Genomic DNA, 15,250 nt, shown 5'->3' on the forward strand with positions numbered 1-15,250 from the left:
GCGTTGTAAGGTTGTGCGTGTGTGTGCTTTGTGTCTGAGGGGGTGTGTGTGTGTGTCAGTGTGGGTTGGTGCGTACTACCAGGAGTCAGGATTAGAGGAAGTCACAGAGAGTGCATTTCCACAGGCAGATGTATCGCATTCAGTGACACAGTGAATGTAATGTTTGACAGAGGATTCATTGGTTGGAGAGCAGAAAAGAGAGATAAACAAATGCCAAGATGGACTGCACACAACTGCATCCAGATTTAAATTGCTCACATTGACATTTTCCAACAAGGAACATCAGATTCTTGCAGTTACTATACCTATTCCAGTTAGCCTTTTCATTCTCTATACAGTATAAACGAGTGTTTTGAGTTAAGGGTTAATATTATGATGTCTGGACATAACCTAGGGAACAGTGAGAAGGGCAAAGGACAGTCAGAGTCAGTGGTTTCCAACTTTGAATGTCCTTTACTTAAAGCATGAATCAAACAGGCGTGTAATAAAAATCCAATTGAACAGACAGGTCAGAATCTAAAACCCTTAAAACAACTAGCTCTCCATACCTGCTCAAGATACCCTACTCTCAGAGACCAACCATCTCCCAGAGAGGAAGGTTGATATCTAGTAAGTCCACTGCATGCATGACAGAAAGCGACAGAGAGAGAGAGAGAAGAGTGAGAGATTGTGTATGTAAGAGAATTGTGAGAGATACTGTAAATAACATTGAATTACAGCTTGATAGAACACTAAGGCATTAAGAGAGGCGCAGTCACTATGTTGCCTTTGGAACAGAAACACACCGACATCATGAAACATTCGTTCGAAACACCTGTGTGAATGCAGGGAGCTCAAGGCTCCCCAACAACAATATTGATCGAACTGGTCTGGAAAGACGGGTTGGATTATTTTTTTTTTGTTCTGATAAATTTGTCTTCTTTTTTTCTTTTTGTCCATAACAACACTGTCTAACACTGCATCCATTGTAATTGGAATGACAAACAGCTATGCTACCACAACTGCCATTCCCTCGTCCTTTCCACATTCCCTTTGAGGGTGAACACAAACCAACATACATTCATACACAAACACAAACGCACATACAGTTCAGGCAGAAATGCAACAACAGCAGTCAGGTGGCCCTATAAAGATAGTTCTATTGGCCAGTTAAAGTCGCTTTATACTGATAGTGTAGCTCTATAGGTGGCTATGTAAAGGTACTGTACAGTAACTCTATGTGGTGGCAGTCAAGTAGCTTTGTAAAGATACAATGACCCAAGCCGTTTGGATGACAAAATTCAGCTAAAATAACTTTAAGCCAATCATGTGGCATTATACAAAGCTACCACAGCTCTATAGCCAATACATTTGCTTGTTGAAGATCATGTAGCTCCACAGCCGTGAGGAGAGATGGCTGCGCTATAAAGATACTTTACAGTAGCTCAGCTGTACATAGCCAGTGCTTTCCAAAACAAAGTGCATCAAGGCACTATAAAACAGAGAGTGGCTCCTAAACACGGGAGTCTAATGACATTTCACTTCATATTGATCAAAGGACATGTACTTAAACGGGTTACACCAGGCCGCAGTGCATCACCATATAGATTGGCCTCTGACGCACTTGTTTTGTGGGAAATGTACTGTAAGCCCCTGTTCCCCCAGCAGCAAATGGTCTGAAATTGAACAGCATCCGTCCAAAAGGTAATACAAGCGCGAGCCTGCCCCCACACCCACCTGGAACCACAAGGGGGGGCTCCGGAGGCAGTGTGAGGGAGCTGTCAGCAGATCTGTCGCGATGACAGAAACAAACACATCCAAATCGAGTCAGAGGATCAATAGGAGGGGGGGGGGGGGTGTTGTTAGAGCAGCCACATGAGGAGTTGGCAGTGGATGGAAGTGTCCGCGTCAGAGAGCACTGGGGGTAGAGAACATCTGTCCACAGCAGACCCTCAGGATGGCCCACAGGTCAAGCGGGGGAGGGGGGGGTGGGGGGTGGAAACACGAAGCGCCATCCACAGCACTGAAGTCCAGAAGACCCACTCAAACCGTACCGGCGATTCTCACAACCCTCATCGCAGCCCCGCCGACGACCCTCGACGAGAGCGTCGTCGGCGTTCGTGAAACGAAGGATGCAGAGGTCGCTAACACTGAGATCACTCCACACCGATGCGTCTTTGTATAATCACTTGACCTTGTAACGACAGCAAATGCCTTGAAGCCACTTTGGGAGTGAAGTGACTGAGAGGTGAACAGGATGAGTGGGTCTTACACGACATGACATGTCATCTTCACACAACTTCTTCTACCCAAGTAGCCTGTTTTTTTCTCGCTAATTTGGCTATAAAAATAAGACCACATGAAAGTCTATCTCATTTTGGCAAGAAGTAGATACAGTGCATAAATGAATCTTTTTTTTTTTTTTTTTAACACCTATGCACTTCCATTTTTCAAATGATAGCCTATAACATGTTTTGAATACTCATCACTTCAGCAGTTTATAATTGATGTTATACTTAGATGTTTTTTTGTCTCCTTTCCTTTTGTTTTATGTTAGCTGTAAAAGGCTGCATGATTCATAGCCCCCAATGAGAGGCAGAGGCGGAGGGGTGAGGCTCTGAGAGGGTCTGGATGAGAGCAAGACGGAGAGAGAGACAGAGAGAGAGAGAGAGAGAGAGAGAGAGAGGGAGCCTCCTCGCGCCTCTGACAAATCGCGGGCAGAGACGGACAAACCGAAACTTCATGACGACTGAAGGTCTTTGATGAGGCATCGGTCTCCACTCTCTTCCTTTCCGAAGGGGAGGGGTTTTGCTTTTTTCAGACACACACACAGCTTCGGATGATCCCGATGGTGGAGCTTCATCCGGGCTCCCCCCCCCAGCTGAGGGGGGGGCTGGCTGAGGACACAAAGGCCCTGCAACTGTCACGAAGCGACATCAACTGAAGCTAGCTGGGTATAGCGCAGTACTCAGGGCTTCCACACTGCAGTGACAGGAAGTCCCTTTATTATTACCTATGACTAGAGCAGGGGCAGGGCACGGGGGGGGGCAACGGAGGATCAAGGGGAGGGGGCTGGATGGGTAAAGAGCTGGGGGGGGGGCAAAAGGAGGGGGAGCGGGGGCGGAGTTAAAGTAGGAGAGGCAGGATATGAGGACTGGCGAGAGGATAGAGGAGGACGAGCTGAATCAGCAGCAGGGTCGGGAGGGAGGGGCGGAAAGAGTGTCCTCGCCCACAGTCTGTTCTGTTTTCCTGGAGAGAGGAGAAAGAGAGAGAGAGAGAGAGAGAGAGAGAGAGAGAGAGAGAGAGAGAGAGAGAGAGAGAGGGAGAAGGATGCTGTTCATTATTCTGCAGAAGCCATATGGAGACAAGCACCATATACACTGATATTCTTACCCAGTAGTGCACAAGTTATTTCACAGATACTCTGTTGTCTGGTGTCGTGTTTCATTGCAATGTATAAATACGAAAACATAGTATACTTACATCCTTGTTGTAGTCGAAGCAGAATAGAGGCCCTTTTCGGTACCGTGCTGTACTGATATCCTGTGTTGTGTTGTACCCACAGGGGTTATTGTCCTTCACTGGGGGAGCTGTGGCTAAGGACTGTCACACACAACACGGTCCCTTTTCATACGAACATCGTGACCAAACAGCACACACCAGAACCAAACACACAGGGCATCCTCCCCCCACAGACACGTCAACCCCCCCCCCCCCCCCCCCCCCCCCGACACGTCCCGGTCAGGGGGGGGTTCCCATGAAGCTCAGTGAAGGATACACTCTGTCTCCACCTGGGACAGCTTCTCCACCTCGCACGTGTTGCACGGCATCTTGTCTGCCACCACGAACAGAAGGTTGGTGTTGTTTATCCTCTTGGCGTGGATCAGCCTGCGACAGGGGGGGAGGAGGCAGGGGGGGGGGGGGGGGGGTGGGTCACTCGACCGACTCCTCCCACCGCGGCTCCATCACGGCCTCGTTCGCCGTGGGATAGGGCTCATGGAGCAGTCTTGCGAGGCTCATTGGGTCAATGATGTCTGTTTCATTAACTACACCATGAGCTCATCACCATCAGTCTTGATCATTAGATGTGTCACGACTTCACTGCGCTTTCCTTGTGTGTTTGTGGAAATGTGTGTGTGTGTGTGTGTCATGCGCGCGCGCGCGCGTGCCTACCGGGAACAGTTGCCACAGTCCTGCAGCATGTCGTAGGAGCTGGTGATGTTAGAAAAGTAGAACTGGGTCTGTATCGTTACACAGCTGGTCTCTCTGGAGTCCATACCCTCTGCCTCCACCTCGTCTAGTATAGACAGACACACACACACACACACACACACAGAAATTATGTTATATTTACATATGCGTCACTTTCAATGTACTGCTACATTCTCGAGTAATAGCATTCAAACAGGGCATTTACATTCATGGAGAATTCTCTCTGGGAGACAATCAGAGCAGCTCTTTGCACATACCTGTGACAAACCAGCTGTGGTAAGCCATGCCATACAGAAGCTGCTGGAACAGTGACCTGGAGCAGAGAGACACACACACACACACACACACAAACACACCCACAGAGAGAATGTGGGAGAGACAGAGAGAGACATCGCAATAAAGACCCACGCTCATGTTAGATTGCTGTGGTAGTCACAGGAAGGACCTCGTCTGGTCTTACCAGGCCGCTGCTGAGGACCACCACGCCAGGTTCACAAAGTCTGCGATGGTGGGCTGAGACAGAGACAACGACAGCACATGAACACAGGGAAGCTCAACCCGACGCTACACTCCTTCAAAGAGCCTCCGAGGTGTCCTGGCCCCTTACCACAAACACCCCTCTGGGGGCGGCCCCGGTGTTGCTGCTCTGGACGGGCGCACACACAGACTGGTAGTCGAAGGACTGCTTGCGGTTGTAGAAGGAGTTGTTGTACAGGGCATGCATCAGGTAGGGGTCCACCTCGCTGAAGAACATCCCAATCTGGGGGGGGGGGGGGGGGGGGAGAGGGGGGTGGGGATGAGGGGGGGGGGGGGGGTGAGGGGGGGGGGTGAGACAGCACAGTGGAGCATGGTGAGCCGGGTGTCAGAGGGGCCTAGGTAAGTCAGTGTCAAGAGTCAGGACAGGCCACCTTGCTCCAGTGATCCTTCTGGTTGGACATGATGAGGAATCCTCCATCGTCCACCAGGTAGCACAGGAGGTCCTACACACAGGCAGGCAGAGGGGGGAACATCAGCGGTAGGTCTGACACTTAGCCCGTGTTACAGCGAGATGGCCGGTGTCATGCACAGTAACAGAGAGGAGGCTCGTGTCGTGGTCTTACGTCGCTGTTGACTTCGCAGTCCATCTCACAGCCACCCGACAGCCCACACTGCTGAGAGAAACGACAGACCGTCAACCGAACATCGACCACGCGGCATCCCTACACGGGTTGCTGTTGGCGTGTGAAGTTCCCGTGAGAGGATGCCAGAGTGTATCTGTATGGGCTGTTGGTTGCAAAGATTCTTGTACCGTATTGGTCGATCCTTTGTCTGTGTGATTGCTGGCCAGGATCTTAAACTTGTCCAACCAGGCTTCCAGGTCCAGCTTCACTCCAACCACTAGAGACAGACAGACACACAGCCGGTCGATGAGGGGGAACAAAAGGATCACGTGTCCTTCACAGGGAACGTTTTCTTTCCTTTGAAAGGTCTTTCATTTCCTCTAGATGCACCAGCCATTCAACAGTCGTTGCCATCAGACACCCGCGAACGCCGCCCTCCTTCTCCAGCCCTGTGAGAGCTCCCACCTGCTGGCTTGATGGTCTTCCCCCCCACCGTGATCTCCACCGCCGTGCTGACCAGGATCCCGATGGTGTCGTTGTCAGGGCTCAGCAGCTCATCGTTCGCTGGGAGAGAGAGAGGGAGAGGGAGGGAGAGACAGAGAGAGAGAGAGGTAGAGGGAGGGAGAGAGAGAGAGAGAGAGAGAGAGAGAGAGAGAGAGAGAGAGAGAGAGAGAGAGAGAGGGAGAGACAGAGACAGAGAGAGGTAGAGGGAGGGAGAGACAGAGAGAGAGAGAGAGAGAGAGAGAGAGAGAGAGAGAGAGAGAGAGAGAGAGAGAGAGAGAGAGAGAGGGAGAGGGAGGGAGAGAGACAGGCGGAGGCCAGGCAGGGAGTCAGACACAGAGAGGAACGCCATAAAGCTCGCCGAGTGTGGAGACCTTCACTCACCGGTGCGAAAGGGCGCTCTGAAGATGTAGCCCCTGTTGTCCAGGCTGCGGCGGTAATAGCTGGCGTTGAAGGGCTCAGGGTCTTCCTCCCAGGTCTCCGCAGCCCTTATATGCAACACAACATTAAAACCACAGACTGAGCAAAGGGGCTGTAAAACGCCAGCTGGGCCTTGATGTCGGCCGCAATCTTTACTGGGGTTTTATGGTCTCGCCCATTTATAACGTTGCCACAGGCTTTTATGGCCTCGTAAGTGAATTCTTGGGCAGATTTGCCCCATATATATAAACATGGAGATGTGGGTGACAGTATGAGAGGGACTTACTTGTGAGGAAACACTCTTGTGATCCCGCCGTCTGTCGCAGCGAACACGGCCAAGAAGCCGTACCTGCAGAGCGGGAGGGAGAGTCGTGACACGCACACAACACGCGCGGGCGCAAACTTTGTCTCGCCCGAACGGATCCGGTCGTCCACTTACGTAAACAAGTCTTTCGTCTTCCACACTTTCTCGACCAGCTGTCTGATGATGCCAGTGTCCAGTATCAGGTTATGGAGGAGCAAGTTGTCACCTGGGGGGTGAGAGTGAGAACATATTCCCATGAGAGGCAGCCTTGGTCCTGCATTAGTCTGAACCAGAGTAAAGTCTGACTGGTGGCAGAGCAGGGAGAACATGGGGGGACTCACATTGTTTGGAGTCAGGTGTGACCTTCTCCATGAGAGCGATGAAGTTCAACAGGAACTCGGTGTTGTTGTTGGACAGCTCCAGATCGTTGCAGTATTCTCTGAGGGGACCGAGGGACATTTTTAGTCTCTGGTAAGATGTTCAAAACAAACACATCCTGTCGGTTTTCCCAATGGCCTTTTCTGTTATTTACGCAGAGATAGAACAGCACTCCATCACAAAGTGGGAGCCCATTTCAACATTCCCAAACTGGCTCACGCTCACTAGCATGCACGTCCTGTTGCTCAAAGGGTATTAAATGTGCTGACAAGAACGGCTGTCAGCTCGAGATATGGAGTGGAGGGTGAACACAGCGCAGGCAGCATACTGAGAGAGGACACTGTCAGTCCGTCAGAGGATGAGCAGTTTCATGCCATGAGGAACATCAACGGGTCGGATCAAAGAACGCAAGGGACGTCATTCGATGTTCACACAAAAACGACACTCGGCGGACAATCGGCGTTCACACACACACGACGTAAGGTACTAGTTTCACTCTCAGAGTAGCATGCATCCATGAACCAAACCGTGAATACGCACACCCAGATACAGTCAACGAGACATGCAGCTTCAACTGGCAAGAGTGCGATGCAGAGTTTGGCGCCAGAGGAAAGGGCAGGGCAGGGTTAGGAGGTACGATTTGGGATGGGAGGGTTGCTTGGGTGGGGGAAATGTGTGGAATTCCAAATGGATGGCTCTAAATTCTGTCTTTTTTATTGTAGGAGTACATCAATGTTGTCACACGGCTCACTTTGAGTAAAACAAAGCATATCAAGTCAAATACAGGATAGAACAAAACAGCAACGACGGCACAACAAGGACTCAACTCAAAATCACGGCGGTGAAACGTCCACAAGAAAATGAGAGGTGTGACCGATGCTAACAAATGGCCGATGGCAGAACAGGCGTGATGTTCGGTGACTGGGTGGCGGGGGTGGGGTCACGGAGGTGTGGACGTGAAACACAGAGGTGGCTGCGAGTCCGAGAGGACGAAAACAAAAGCCGGTGGTGACGAACGGGGAAGACGGCAAGCATTCACACAGGGCTACCTGGGAGCTATGAATACATGGCCTTCGGACTCGAAACTGTTTGGCAGCAGTGATTCAAAATCTGCAACAGAAAGGGGGAAGATTATCGGGGAAGAGCCACGAGCAGAGCAGTGGGGAGGTCTGGGTTAGACAGCAGCTGGGTCTTCAGGGGTTGCGGGGGACGCAGGACGGAGTTCACCATAGCAACACGGAGGGAATCATGGGGGAACCACCAGCGTTTGCCAATATGGTGCCTCAAATGGAACCTGACTGCCTCAATGGAACACTGCGTTACAGTGGCACCAGCAGAGAAATCCAACCACGTCTATTTCTTATGCCGTTATTGAAGCTACTGAACTTTGGATGTCGGAGAACTGACTTACCCGGCAAAGGTCAATGATAGGAAGTGAGTTCTCGGACAATTGACCCACAATGAGTGCATTTTCTCAGGCAGGCATCAACATGGCCAACTATTGCAGGGGAGGTGGGTGGCGCAGGGGTCCTGATGGAAGTGGTCACCCCTCAGACTGCCAGGGTCAGAGGGCACCGCGAGACACACAATCAGGGGAAATGCATGGGCATTGTGAAGGGCATGTTTAAGGGCAACTTGTTCTTTTTCACGGTAGGAATTTAAACGTTAACGTTGCTCGGCTCATTCATTAGTCCTCTCGCTTCAAATGTTTCGAACATGATATATCCTGACACCAAATGTCACATCAACATTCTAAATCATTTTTACAGAAGACGATTATCAATGGCGGATGTGGTCGTCGTTGGAGTGGATTAGGCGTCTACAGCAGGACGGCCTGAGTGCCCAGGTAAGTGTTGCGCCCACAATGCCGTGCACATCCAGGTCACGGTTTGGAGGAAGTTGAGGGGGGCCGTGACCCTGGCAGTCTGAGGGCTGAGAGGGGGGGGAGGGGGGGGGGGGAGGGACACAAGCTGATGGAGACAGGGATTACAAAGGGACGACACACGAGTCGGGCGCCTCAGGGGGCGCTCCGCTCCCGACCACACGAGGGGGATCGCGAGGCCCTGTAGGGGGCGCTCTGCACCCACCTCAGCTAACATGGAGGGGGGGAACAACTCAGATGAGATCATATGGTTACAGGCTATCCCTCCTCTCGGATGAGCCCCACTGCAGAGAAGCTCAAACACGGTGAGTGTCATATTTAACAAGGAGATCAACTCGTCCAATCTATATACATCTAAATACATAACAGCCTAAGTAACATTTACATTTATATTTAGTCATCTAGCAGACGCTCTTATCCAGAGCGACTTACAGTAAGTACAGGGGACATTCTCCCCAAAGCAAGTAGGGTGAAGTGCCTTGGCCAAGGACACAACGTCATTTAGCACGGCCTGGAATCGAACCAGCAACCTTCTGATTAATTGCCCGACTCCATACTAATGACCCCCTACATTTCTTTTTAAAAGTCAACAGTTTTAGTTTAGTTACATTCCATTTTTGTTACACTAACCTGAACTAGGCTAGGTGACACTAGTTAGGTTAATCGTCGGTTAAATAAGCTCTAGTTTAGGTCAATAAAGTCAGCCTGAACTGTGGTTACATGCAGTAAACCTTACAAAATTGAATTAATGATGGCTCATCATCGTGGGGTAGTCTGTTGCTGTCCTGCACAGTAAAGATTTACTTTTAAATCTCTCTGAAACCCTGTTCATTCATTAGCAGCTATTCAGCTCAAATTACATCGTAAGACAGTGATTGCAAGATACTGAGAAGAGACAGAGAGAGAGAGAGACACAAACCGAGAGAGACAGGAAGACAGTCCGCGAGAAGAGGAAGGAGCCACTGAGAGTGAGAGTCGGAGTGAGAGAAAAGAGAAGCACACGAAGGAGGAGAGAGGAGCAGGGAGACCGAGAAAGAAGAGGGTAGGAGGAGAGAGGAAACATGGAAGAGGGGAGACGAAAGAAAGGGTGGAACAGAAGAAGAAGAGAGCGACAACAACCCGTTCGGAGCTGTCGTCGGGAGGAAAAGGGGCAGAGGGGGGGACGGGGGACAGAAGACGTTTTACAGGGAACACGAGCGCCTGTCTTCCTTAGGGGCGCGTTGGAAGCATTAGAGACCTGTGAGTGGACTGAAGCACCGGAGATGTGGGGGTGAGGCTGGAGACCGGAGGGAGGAGCCACTGTGAGAGAGAGATGGGGTCTGAGCCGCAGCAGCAGCAGGGTGGGTGGGTGGGGTGGGAGAGTGAGGAGGAGGAAGAGGAGGAGGGAAAGGGTCCTGGAGGCAAGACGGGCAGGAACAAAGGCAAGCAGGCTGGGGACAGGTGAGGGTGGGGGGGGGCAGCGGGAGGGGTTTCAGGACAGGAGGTGTGACAGGAGGCAGCGGTAGGGAGTAGGAAGTAAAGGTAAGATACGTGGACCAATATGGAGTATACTTGCCCTTGGTGTTTGGCACTGTGTGGATCCGTCAGAGAAGGAGTGAGCAAGAAAGAAACAGGGGATTGGGTGGGAAGGGGGGGGTCACAGACAATATTTTATTCAATTACTGTTTGAATAAAAATATTGTTTTCTTGAAAAGAAGGAAACCAATTCAGTCAAACTGACAAAAAAGAAAAGGAACTCAAATGAGATCAAATAAAGCTTTGCAAGAGCAAACCAGAAACGGAACAAATGAGAAAAGTAAACTAGAATAAAACGTTAAAGACATAACCAGCATTGGCGAAAGAGGATGTGGAACAACCGAATGTCAACCAAAAGTGAACGATGTCAGGAAAAGAACAGAGTAACAGGTTCTGCAGAGAGAGAGAATGAGAGAGACAACAGGTGTCCCCATTCAGACGCAGGGAACCCAAACTCCTGCAGGGCTACGGGAGTTCATCTATTAAATGATTCCAAAGCTGAAGACAAAAAGAAAACATCCACCAGAAAAGCAGTCCAACAGAAAAGCACCGCACACCAAACTCCCAAAATCATAAAAAGCAAATGGAAGGGGGTGAAAAAGCATGCCTTTTTCACCCTTTGGAACTTTTAACAGACGCTTCAGATCATTACTTGGTGGAGAAGAGGCGAGAGCATTTGGCAAAAAAAATAATAGCACAAGGTCACCATTATTTTCACCTTTTTTTTTTTTTCGTAACACAGTAAAACCACAGCTTTCACCTTTCTGTCATTTCGGGTTTTTTCTTCAACAATGTGAAGAAAAAAAAAAACACCATAGTATACAGCACAGCATGAAGACAGGAGGGTAGAGGGGGCAGTAGAGAGTAAAGGAGTCTTCTCACTCCTTCAGGAAGTCCCTGTCAGTCTCTCAGGGGAGAGGGGGGGAGGACTGGGGGGAGGAGAGGCCCCACAAGGACATCCTGGCACTGGAGACCCAGGGTGCGCCACTGAGTAGAGGTCATATTCGGAAGAGAGAGAGAGAGGGAGAGGGAGAGAGGAAGAGAGGGAAAGGGAGAAACAGAAAGGGATAGAAAGAGAGAGCGAGAGAGAGAGTACGACAGAGAGAGAGAGAGAGAGAGAGAGAGAGAGAGAGAGAGAGAGAGAGAGAGAGAGAGAGAGAGAGAGAGAAGAGAGAGAGAGAGAGAGAGAGAGAAAGAGAGAGAGAGAGAGAGAGAGAGAGAGAGAGAGAGAGAGAGAGAGAGAGAGAGAGAGAGAGAGAGGAGAGAGAGAGAGAGAGAGGAGAGAGAGAGAGAGAGGGAGAGAGAGAGAGAGAGAGAGAGAGAAAGGCCTTTTGTTGGGTGTCCTCCTGGTACTTACACTGCACCTGAAGGATCTGGTCACTCAGATTGGCCTTGATGTGGTTCTCACTGTATGTGGGCAGTACCAGCCCTAGACTGCAGGGATGAGGCAGACACAGAGAAACATCAAGACACAGAATAATGCACACACACACGCACACGCACACGCACACGCACACACACACATTCCCACACCTCCTTCACAGAGCACGTCATTGTTTACGGTGGTGTGAACAACAAAGTCGTAGAAAAACATCGAATTCAATCGAAAGGGGGAGAGAAATAAAACAGTTGATGGATAACGTTCAACACTAATAAGAGTCGAGGGTAGACGGCATTCTGCTCGCCGTCAAGCAGGCCCTGGTTTCCTGCTAACAGATGGGCAATAACAAAAAAACACTCATCAGGCACTTGGAGGACTATTGAATATCATCAAATGTTATTTGCAAAGTGTTGCCTGGAGGTAATATCATTTGAATGCAACCTGGAATGCTCAACGTAGCTTTAAGAGGAATACACCATGCAGTCAATTTGTGTTCAGAATGCTACAGTGCCGTGATGAAGGCATATTGGCTCTTAATTTATGTTGATCCGGAAGGATCGTCTGACAGACACAGCTCAAGAACCAACAGTTCCTTTTCTAATCTGGAATAGATCTCATTGATGCTCATGCTTGGCGTCCATGATCCCGGTTTCGCACCCAGCGGTGGTTGATGAATGACACGTGTCTCCGACGCAGGACTGTGAGAGTGGGGCTACGGATCTAAACTGATGAGGTCACTTCAAGGTCAGATGTCAGTCTGATGGTCAGGCAGAGGTCACAAATCCAGGTTAGACGTGGAGACCATGCATGCACACGTTCCCAGTCAAAGAGGATCAAAAGCAACAACAAAAGCTATTTCTCAGTTGGACAAGCTGGACAAGCTAGCCAAGCTAGCGCTAAAGCTAAAGCAAACCGACCTGTAATTTGTCCCCTCGACGGGTGTCCAGGTGTATGTCCTCACAGCCTCGTCGATGTATCTCTGCAAGTGGACAGCAACACACAGGGCACAACACCAGAGAAGGCTGCTGTTATATAAATTCAAATGCTGACTCTCCTGGCTGTGAATGTTTTTGGAGAGTCATGACAAAACTATTCTGTTTGGGGCCAGTATGGATCATGGCTAAACCTCATTTATTGATAACTTGCCTCATCAACTGACTTAATGAGGGTTCTGATTCTCCTCTGCCCTGATTTGCCATCAATCATCTGGCGACGAATCTAAGGGGAAGAGAGCGAGAGAGAGAGACCGAGAGATAGAGCCAGAAAGACAGAAAGTGATTCAAAAAATACATTTTAAGAAGAATAGAAATACAACATCAAAAAAAGAAGCAAAGGTTATCAATATGGTATATGCCGAACCCAGTGTGCTCAGTGTTAGCAAGGTGTTGTGGGTAGCGTTCAAGGCAGTGTTTACCTCCTCCTTGTTGCTGTCCTCCAGCTCTGCGTCCAGGAAGTCCAGAGTGACAGGCTCTCTGAAGTTAATGATCTGAGCAGAGAGCAGGGGCGCCAGCCGAGAAAAGGAAAACATTACAATCTGGGTGTAGGAGCATGTGTGTGTGTGTGTGTGTGTGTGTATGCCACTGCTGATGAGAGGAAGCAAAAACGGTGTGCAGAGAAGGTTGGTGTTCAGTCATTTTGTACCTTGGGCCTTAGGTTGGGATGCAGGAGTACATAACCATTCAGGTCAATGGCAAAGATGTATCCATTAGCTCCAAGCTGGAAATACAGACAGGTTCACACATCAGTTCATACAAGGTTTCTCCCTCATTGTATCTTCTCATTGTATCTTCCTTCTTCAGTACAATGAGATGGTGAACCAACTGAGTTCATGGCAAAATACTGACTCTGTATGTCGGCGTCTTCTTCTTGATCTCGTTAATGGCAATATCCACTCCCATGACTCCAAGAATAAGCTGATTCTAAACAAACAAAGACAACATGGTGAGTTCTTCTTCCCGCCGAAAGTCTTGCATCGGTGTCAACGACATCTGTGGACCAGTCTAGCTGACCATGTCCTCAGCCAGCCTCAGCCAGCCTCAGCCAGCCTCAGCCAGCCTCAGCCAGCCTCAGCCAGCCTCAGCCAGCTTCAGCCAGCCTCAGCCAGCCTCAGCCAGCCTCAGCCAGCCTCAGCCAGCCTCAGCCAGCGGACTCTCATCCAGCATCCTACAGGGCTAGCAGGACGCTGAAGAGCTTTCCTCGCCATCTGTGACTCCTAATCTTGTGCACCATCTGATTACTCCCTATTCCACGCCCTGAAACAGAGTCAATTACTCACTGAGTCTCTGCTTTTAGCCGCCGCCATTATCTCACAGTCAATATTTTGGGATTCAGTGTGAATCATTGCCTAGTAGACGGGGGAAGGCTGGTGTGCTGAGCAGATCTATCTCTGCCAGACGGAGCGTGGGGACTGGGGGGAGACGGCCTGCTGGTGTGCACGCGCAACACCTCCAGGGGGCAGTGTTGCCTAGCAGAGCCCCCACAGGCCGGACCAACAGATGATGTATGGTCGCCATCATGTTTGGGGAGAAGGAAAGAGACTGTTGGGCAGTTACGATTGGTGTTTGGCTTGCCATACTGCAGGTCCTCCTACATTTAAACGAACATTTGAAGTCATACGTAACTGACCCTGATAGAGATGACCATAGGGGCAACAATGTGCCAACCCCCACAGAGACCTAGGAGGAAAGACTCGCCGACACGGCTGAAACCATCCCCTCACTGAGCTACGCATCGTGTCACGCCATTAACAGCACACGAGGAAATACTGTTGTGTCGAAATGTTCAGATGTTGTCGGAAAACAGACAAGGCGAGCTCTGGGTCCCACAGAGCGGAAGGTACCTTAGCACTGCCGTCGTCTGTCAGGTTGAAGACTGGCATTGTTCCAGTGATGACCAGACCCAATCCCTGTAGACAGACAGACAACATCAGCAAGTCAGAATGGTACCTTATCTCAGACACGCCGTATATGCCAGACGGGCCGTTTGAATCATTGGCGGTTGAAGGTCAACTTGTCACTGAAATAGTACTGTGGCGTTATGACTTTGTACGGGCACGTTTGTAGGTCATGCCGAGAACAAATAGCATCGTTCAAAGGTTTGGGTCTCACCAGGGCGTCCTGGTAGACGTTAGTCCACTGGACCTGCTTGGCTGGGATTCCTGCCAGAACCATGGACGACCCAGGACATCTAGGTACTCCTGAAACACACCACACGCAGTCGTTACACACACACACACACCATACACGCACATGCAAACCTCTAAAGACGTGAACACGCACACCTACACCGCACACACACGCACACCATATCCACTTGGTTTATAACGCTTGTCAAACACAGGGGTTGTTAAAACAGTGAGCTGTAAGAGCCTGTCAGCCTTCGTTCGTCGTAAAACGACAGGACCCTGACAGGGCTCGTCTCCCTCAGACGGAGCCGCGAGCCTGCAGCAGTCCGATCGCGGGCCCCCCAGGAGCCGTAAAAAACCCGCGGCCCTCGGGCCTCCCAAGGCTGTTCTTCATCATTATGAAGGAGCTATTAAAAACACATTAGGAGCGTCGGATGGCACGCAGCGTAAACAG

General features: G+C 50.2%; 1 protein-coding gene across 1 annotated transcript in view; it reads right to left on the reverse strand.

The window, feature by feature from the left end:
* Positions 1–557: 557 nt before the first annotated feature.
* Positions 558–15,250, reverse strand: part of cacna2d2a (calcium channel, voltage-dependent, alpha 2/delta subunit 2a) — an 82,890-nt gene continuing 68,197 nt past the window's right edge. The window contains 26 exon segments of the mRNA XM_067245605.1: positions 558–3,228; positions 3,463–3,560; positions 3,758–3,867; positions 4,153–4,276; positions 4,449–4,504; positions 4,652–4,704; positions 4,799–4,951; positions 5,100–5,171; positions 5,292–5,342; positions 5,480–5,568; positions 5,757–5,855; positions 6,177–6,280; positions 6,499–6,561; positions 6,652–6,742; positions 6,858–6,955; positions 7,944–8,004; positions 10,332–10,346; positions 11,649–11,725; positions 12,590–12,651; positions 12,819–12,890; positions 13,087–13,158; positions 13,314–13,388; positions 13,517–13,591; positions 14,512–14,577; positions 14,780–14,841; positions 14,844–14,868. Of these exon segments, the coding sequence (XP_067101706.1) occupies positions 3,106–3,228; positions 3,463–3,560; positions 3,758–3,867; positions 4,153–4,276; positions 4,449–4,504; positions 4,652–4,704; positions 4,799–4,951; positions 5,100–5,171; positions 5,292–5,342; positions 5,480–5,568; positions 5,757–5,855; positions 6,177–6,280; positions 6,499–6,561; positions 6,652–6,742; positions 6,858–6,955; positions 7,944–8,004; positions 10,332–10,346; positions 11,649–11,725; positions 12,590–12,651; positions 12,819–12,890; positions 13,087–13,158; positions 13,314–13,388; positions 13,517–13,591; positions 14,512–14,577; positions 14,780–14,841; positions 14,844–14,868 (2,046 nt within the window). The 3' untranslated portion in view covers positions 558–3,105.

The sequence above is a fragment of the Osmerus mordax genome, chromosome 1, assembly GCF_038355195.1.
Source record: "Osmerus mordax isolate fOsmMor3 chromosome 1, fOsmMor3.pri, whole genome shotgun sequence".
NCBI classification, from domain to species: Eukaryota; Metazoa; Chordata; class Actinopteri; order Osmeriformes; family Osmeridae; genus Osmerus; species Osmerus mordax.